This window comes from Triplophysa dalaica, chromosome 21 (assembly GCF_015846415.1).
Source record: "Triplophysa dalaica isolate WHDGS20190420 chromosome 21, ASM1584641v1, whole genome shotgun sequence".
Taxonomy (NCBI): Eukaryota; Metazoa; Chordata; class Actinopteri; order Cypriniformes; family Nemacheilidae; genus Triplophysa; species Triplophysa dalaica.
The window spans coordinates 7,833,268-7,840,701 of NC_079562.1; the positions used below are offsets into that span (position 1 = coordinate 7,833,268).

General features: G+C 34.8%; 1 protein-coding gene across 3 annotated transcripts; it reads right to left on the reverse strand.

The window, feature by feature from the left end:
* Positions 1 to 1,965: 1,965 nt before the first annotated feature.
* opn1sw2 (opsin 1 (cone pigments), short-wave-sensitive 2) lies at positions 1,966 to 7,390 on the reverse strand. Of its 3 annotated transcripts, XM_056734153.1 has the most exons (8): positions 7,329 to 7,390; positions 6,660 to 6,731; positions 4,978 to 5,079; positions 3,873 to 4,193; positions 3,556 to 3,724; positions 2,938 to 3,103; positions 2,375 to 2,614; positions 1,966 to 2,165 (listed from the first exon to the last, which is right to left on the reverse strand). In XM_056734153.1, exons 3-8 carry the CDS (start codon positions 5,048 to 5,050, stop codon positions 2,064 to 2,066), a joined length of 1,071 nt encoding a protein of 356 aa, XP_056590131.1. In that variant the 5' UTR covers positions 5,051 to 5,079; positions 6,660 to 6,731; positions 7,329 to 7,390; the 3' UTR covers positions 1,966 to 2,063. The 3 variants fall into 3 exon arrangements, with proteins under 3 accessions (XP_056590131.1, XP_056590132.1, XP_056590130.1); XM_056734154.1 differs by having other exon boundaries at positions 3,873 to 3,953; positions 6,660 to 7,369; XM_056734152.1 differs by having other exon boundaries at positions 6,660 to 7,369.
* Positions 7,391 to 7,434: the final 44 nt, after the last annotated feature.

Below are 7,434 nucleotides of genomic sequence, written 5' to 3' on the forward strand. Positions count from 1 at the left end.
ACTATGGCATTTGGCACAGTGACGTCGGCAGTGATTATAAGGTGACATAATTTAGTGATGCCTTCTGGAGGCTTTAAAATTTAGGTTAAAGGTCTTCCTCTGTTGCCTTTGGCTAAATTGTATGAACTAAGTATTTGAAAAAAAAAGGAAAATCTGTTTTTTATGTTGTACTCAGTTGACTACTGTGAACCAATTCACCTAATGCAGTTTGATCCTTAAAAACTCCTGCTTTTAAGATTTCATCAAGAACAGGAAGCTTGGTGGAAAAAAATTCAATTTTTGGCCTTTATCCTATATTTTTTATTTGATTAACACTGTGCCCTACAGTTTACACACAACATTCATTTGTAGTGGCTCATAACCATTTAACGTAAATGTGACACACTTTTGTGCAAATGTTACACACTTTTGTGCAAATGTTCATCATGTAGAGGGTAACTGTAAGTCAGACATGTAGGTTAAAGTCAGAGCTCAAATCAGCTTAATGGGACAACCGGGGTACCCAGGTACCCTACACACAAGAGCCTAATTAACATCGACAAGGATGCAGCCCAAACCTTCCTAATCCCAATGGATTGATGGTTCACTTTAGGGAAAGTAGGGTTTATCGGAAAATCTTGATGAGGTCACTTAATCTCTTTCTGTTACTGACGATAGATGTTTTTTTTCCAATCGTGAGCTTCTCTCATCTAGTGTAACAAAGTGGAGCGGTAAGAAGTTAACATTGGGATATGAAGAGACCAAACCCCAGTGAGATGGAACCAACAGGAAGAACGAGAGCAGTCTGTAATTATTTTTTATATATTCTTTTAGTTGTTTCCTTTCACTTGATTATTTAAAGCAGGTATTTATGATGTTACTGAAATGTCTTGATATGATAATCAGAGACTAATTCAAATGCATTTAAGTAAGATTGTTGGAATTCATATTGAAGCTTTGACTGAAGTTAGAGACAGATATTCAGATTTGTAGCAAAATAGGATATTTTTCAGAAACAGATGGAAATGCATCAGCAGTTGTTTTTGGAGCGCTCAGTCAGTCGTATGTCTGGAATTCCGCTAGTTCTGAACTATTCATGTTTGGCAAAAGTTCACTACTAGCAGAACTCGGATATACACCTGAATTTTCAACGAAAGCTCAAGATAATAGCACAAATCTCACACGACTTGCCTTTGGACATCTTCTGTGTTTACGGTATTTTGTACTGAACATTTAATTTTTAAATTTAAAATGGAATTAATCCATTCAACTGATGTTAATTTAACATGAGCAAAAGTTTACTTTCGCTGCTCCTTGTTTCTCTAACATCATTTGTGGTTTAATTTCCAGACAAACTATGATCTATGATCTTGTTTTTCATTATCTTGGTTTGGAAATTAGAAGAGGTAACTTTACAAAAAGCTAATTTAATTTTTTTTCTTCCTTTTTCGTTGGCTTGGAAGTTAATAATTTATTTGGTGACAAAAAAAGGTAAGTAAATATAAATACTGGAATCATTCATGTGAGCAATAAGAATACTTTGAGGCCGATTTCCGCAGAGCTATAATCCACTGTGCATAAAGCTTGAAGGCATTATTAATTATTTGTCCAGAAGTTCACAGCAGTTCTGCACCAATATTCTTATTATTTGTCTTCTCTTTTTTAGACCATTTCTGGATGTGTTACTTGATCATTATTTTGCTGTGAGGGTCTACAAACTTTATGTATATATGGAGTAAAAGTTCTGTTTTATGGTTTGCTTGTTGTAAAGTGATATGTAACCAACTACTGTTGTTAAAATGAAATATTTTTAATATCAAAATAATATGTTAATGCATTTTAAGTTATGAGCAATTGTAATTTCTGTTGACAACTCTTCAAATGATAAAAATTAACTACACGGTTCTTTTTTTCTTTGCATTTATTGTGCATTTGTTAAGATAACAATAAACTTATTCTACTTGTACAGGAAGCCTGATTAAAAAATTGACATTAAAGCAAAAATTCCTATAAGCTTTGTTTATTATTTACAATCATTCCAAAAATATTTTTGTCTGCAGGATGAGGTTACATTGAGAATGGGTTTATTTCTCTGGTGCAACAGAGGAGACCTGGGTGACTTGAGATGACGCTTCATCTTCGTCCACACTCTTGCCAAAGACCATCTTCATCATACATGCACGGAACTGTACGATTTAAAAGAAAACCAAATGAACAGTGCCATTATTCAATTATTTCATAACTTGTATATATTTATACATTTAATAGTAATATTATAATATACTACAATGTTTTTAATAGGAATTCATTTGCTTCTGTTTATTAGTGTGAATATTGTAATTTTGCATGTTGTAGTGCCAAATTTCAAATGTTCATTTTGTATATAATAGCATACCTGTTTATTCATCAAGACATAGATGACAGGATTGTACACCGTAGAGGCTTTAGAGAGGCAAGACGGAATGGTCGCCAGTCTCAGGTCAAAAGGTGCACCACGGTTATAAACTACCCACACAGCAAAGCTTGCATATGGTCCCCAGCATACCAAGAAGCCAAACACCATCACCACCACCATCTTTGTCACCTCCCGTTCGGCCTTCTGGGTTGAAGCTGAATCTGCTTGAGCTTTGGCCGCCTAGTGGACACATGGGGGATTTGAAAGTATATGGCCAAAACCATATATTGATAGTCTGTTAACTCCATCTGCTGGAGCAGGGAGAATATGTAAACATGTATTTAAAAACTAATAGATGGCAGTTGTCAATAAAATGAATTACCAATTTATTAGGGTTATAAGGAACTGAGGGGTATTGTGTTTCTTTAATATATTTAGAAATATCAGTGTGCAAGACTTTGAATTACACCACTGTGTTTTAACCAACAATTTTTTGGTTATTCCCAAAACTCTTAGTTAAATAAGTAATTTGCTTTTCAATGGACATATAAAAATGTACTTACAGATTTGAGTGTGATGAGTAGCTGACCGTAACAGAACACAATGGTGCCAAAAGGAACGGCAAAGCAAAAGCAGAACAAAAATGCGACGTAGGATTCATTGTTGTATTTGTTGTCTGTCGTGTACCAATCAGGACCACAAGAGCATTGGAAGCCTTCAGGTATGTACCTGTTAAACAGACCTTAAGGCTGATGGATGTACATTTTCTCACACACATTTCAATTCAAGTTCAACATAAACGGATAGTTTTTATTCACTTTCGTTCAAAACTTATATACAAATCTTTCTTGTGTGGCACAAAAAAGAAGATATTTTGAGAAATGTCAAGTGTTTTTTGGCCTTATATGTCAATAAGTTCTAATGTCGTTTGGTTAATGTTTTTCAAAATATCTTCTTTGTGTACAGCAGAAGACAGTCATACACGTTTGGAATGAGGGTGAGTGAATGATAAAAGAATTGTACATTTTCGGTGAACTTTCCCGTCAAATTACCATGAGTGATGCAGAACAATTCTGAATGTTGACTAGTTCTTTCATTACGTTCAATAGAGGTATTTACCTTTGGATTATGGGTGAGCATTTTAAGTTCCAATTGTGTTTATATTCTGCTTTCTAACTTACCGGCTCCAGCCGAATAGTGGAGGGAGAGCAGCCATGTTTCCGAAAATCCAAGGAATGACACAACCAACAATGGCATGCTGGGTCTTGAAGGAAAAGTTACCAAGGGGTTTGCAGATAACCAGCCACCTTTCAAACGCCACCACAGACAAAGACCACAAACCCACCATTCCTGCCAAAACAGAACATGAAATGATCCCTCTTTATCTGGATTCTAAAGGTTTCTTGAAAAAAAAATATAGATTCATCTAAACAAACTAAAAGCCTTTTTAACAAAAGGCTAACACAGAAGCATTCAGAATAATGCTGACTCATAATACCTCCGAGTGTTGATGCAAAGCCTTCGATTTTACATCCTGTCGACCCAAGGATGAAGTACTTGTTGAAGAAGGAGTAGCACGCTAATGAAGAGCCAAAAAACGATACCAAGAGATTGGCAATGGAAAGGTTCACAAGAATATAGTTAAGGTGAGATCTAAGTTTCTTGAATTTAATTGTGCACAAAATGGTAAGCAGGTTGATCGTTGTCCCTCCAATGAAAAGGAAGAATGTAAAGGCAGCCATGGTCATAAATACACCATGGTGTCCCAGGTGGTCTTGAGGGACCAGGAAAGGGCTTAAAGCTGTGATGTTGTTGGTATCTAAAGGAATGGGAATAAAGAAGTCTTCTTGAAACTCGGTCTGTCCTTTTCTCATCTTGCTTGTATATGACTGCCACTCCAATGGGAAACTTTTCTTGATTTTGAAAACGTTTAAAAAAACGGCCGTGTTGTTTCCTAATGCAGCATAGAAAAATATCTAAATGTTCTCTTTGTTGATCATGACACGAAGCCCCCTTTAACTATTTCCAAATGATCCCTCTTTTATAGGGATCCATAAGATATCATTTTGCTCCTCCCATCAAGTCTTAATCGAAGGATTTGAGGTTTGTTATTATGTAGCAAACACACCTACTCTTGTGCATGCACACATACACAATGAATGGATCCCAATGCAAAACTACATCTGTGTCACACAACGACACACCTAATCTAATTTCCAACACCAAAACCTGGTTAATTCGGATCATCCCTTTCACTCTGCCGTTTGGTTCTGTGTTAGCGGTACCTGTTAATCTGCTGGCCAACGCAGATTATTCAAGTAATCGCTCGCATTTAACCCCTCGATAATCTGCTTTCCTGTGGTATTATCTACAGCTTTGTGCCTAGAATCATGGCCTTTGTGAAGAATCTCTAATATGTGACAGTTGGATTGTCCTTGATTCTCATATGCAAAGAGTTCCTGTCATCGATGAGAATCGGAAGCTAAATGGTCCAGAAAAGTTACTATATTTAAGAAATAACATTCATACCTTATCATACCTACACTATTATAATCATGATTTGAGATAGCAAATGATATTATCTGTACAGATGCTATACTTACAGGACACTAGGAAAAAGCTGGTCACTGTTACATGCTGTGAATGATGGTGTTCTGAAGTTCTGCTTATTATCATCACATGACCCACTGTGGCTATATTTTCGTCTGTAAATACAGTACATTTCAAACATTAAATAAGCTTTCATTTATAAAAAACACCTTGAAAAGATGGTTTTGTAACTTATGGAGACAATGAAAATTAAACTGTGGATGAGCACAAAGTGCGGAATTTAGTATAGCTAGAAAATTATAACTATAAATTTTGTAGTTGTTGATAAACTTTTCTCATAAATCACATAATCAGACTTGACTTTCTCTTCATGTGATACATCTAATGCTTTACTTTGTCTTCAATACGGATGAAACAGAATTACACTTTAAAAATGTTTAGATATTTTTGGTATGTATTCTTTTTACATTCATAATCTAGAAACCTGATCACTGAATCCATGTATCAGTCCATCAGTATAACTAGAGATGCACAGCTATCTGGCAAATAATCAGTATTGGTCGATAAAAACTATTTTTCATGCTATCGGCAAATATCTGCTCATTTCGTCATGTCCTGGGATCAAAGCTCCTTCCTGTACTCTTTTAATCTCTGTTCTTCCTCATTTGTGTGACCCATACAAGGATCTGTTTAGTGGCTTAGGGATCATTATTGGACTTGTGCTAAGGCTCTTAACTACCATAGTCAGTGTGGAAGAGTTAAGAGGGGAGCCCGGGGTAAAGACGCACCTCTAAGTGCGTCACATAGTTATCTCTAACCAATTAACCTGCTTCAGAGCAAAGCGTGTGCCAGTTTGTGCCAATATGCCTTCTGCCAGTATAGTTTTGTGATATTAATAATCCTTATAAAAAGTATCTAAAACAGACACGAAAAAATAAATTTTATGGCACAGTTCTGCATATTGGATTATAACTATCAGAGCATTTAGTGCAAAATTGATGTGAAGTATTATAAGACGTTATAGTAAGTGAGTCATTAGGGACAGCTGTTCCTAACAATTGAAAAGCTTGAAGTTGAAACCAATATTTATTGGAACACTTACATTAACTCTTGTTGTGCTCAATAGAATAACCATGTGTTAAGTATGGTGTAATGCAATAATAATAACCAGATGATTAAAGATTATTACCGTGCTAATAATAAGTAAATTATGTTTTGGAAATGGTTAGTTGTTTTAAACTGAGGTCAGAATCATCATTTTCATCTCATTCTCCACCGCTGTCCTCAAATGATATACACTGAAATCGGAATTACACTTAAATTGGACTACACAATTGCTGTTTTACTTTACATTATAATAAAATAAAATTAGTTAAAAAATAAGTCATGTAAAAATACTGTATGCTTTTAAATGTACAATAAAAGTACTATATCTTTTAAAAAAGTACTGCTGTTCACTACAGTGGACACCATGGGGCGGTTTCATCGACAGGGATTACCTTAAACCAGGACTAGGCATTAGTTAAATTAGGATATTTAAATTGTTTTAGAAAAACATACCTTACGAAAACATTACTGGTGTTCATCTCGAGACAAATCAACCACACTGATTCATTTTAAGATATTTCCGTGTAAATTGATTTCGATCAAGACACCTCTTACATTTACATTTTAAGGAGTTTTTTCTAATTGAATGTAAATGAGTGCATAATATAAAGACATATACTGTACATACATGGTGCTGCTGATAGATCATTGCTGAAACTGAAGGTCTGTATCTTGATAATCCTTTGGATTTCACTTTGATCTGCAGTAAAAAAAACTTTCATAACAGTTATAGAGCCTATATTTGATTATCCTATGCAGAAATGAGATGTAACTTTCCCCTTTTTTTTATTATTGCTTGAGTTGTTGTAAATGAAAAATAATTAGCTTTAATTGAATGTATTCCAATCACTTGTAAACAAACTCAAATTTCTACAAACATAATAGAAACATAAAAAGACCCAGAATAAAGAGTACATTTCTATGCAATTAATAAATCCGCAAAACACAAATATTTATTGTATCATTACAATGTGTGCTAAAGTTTCTGCACACTATTTTTTGTGTATTGCATTATCATAAATGTTATTTTTTTATTAATATAGAATCATAATATAAAGATGGCTTCTTCAATGTCGGTCTCCACCAAGCGCACTTCTAAGTAGCCTACTCAGTTTTGCCACAGGCAGCATCACAAGTCCACTAAGGGGGCGTTTCTTCAGAAAAATCCAAGCTCTGTATTTACATCTGCGGTTAATTGACAAACTTCCCAGTACAATAAATAATAAATAATTGATTCATACACTTTACTGTATGAATGGATGGCACGAAATGTGTGAGAGAAAAAGTCAAACTTAACTATTTCCAACTATAACTTAACCTCAGGTCGCCATCTTTAGTGTGGGACAATAACGCATACATATAAATCCGTTAAAATTCTCTGGATAGATTAGACGCATTTAATA

What these genes read in the sequence shown, in the direction of transcription:
- opn1sw2 (XM_056734152.1), bottom strand. Translation starts at nt 6,753, where the DNA reads ATGAAAGTTTTTTTTACTGCAGATCAAAGTGAAATCCAAAGGATTATC. An exon ending in CTTTGCATCAACACTCGGAG is followed by an intron (nt 3,725 to 3,872) that starts GTATTATGAGTC and finishes CTGTTTTGGCAG; the next exon opens with GAATGGTGGGTTTGTGGTCT. An exon ending in ATGTCTTGATGAATAAACAG is followed by an intron (nt 2,166 to 2,374) that starts GTATGCTATTAT and finishes TAAATCGTACAG; the next exon opens with TTCCGTGCATGTATGATGAA.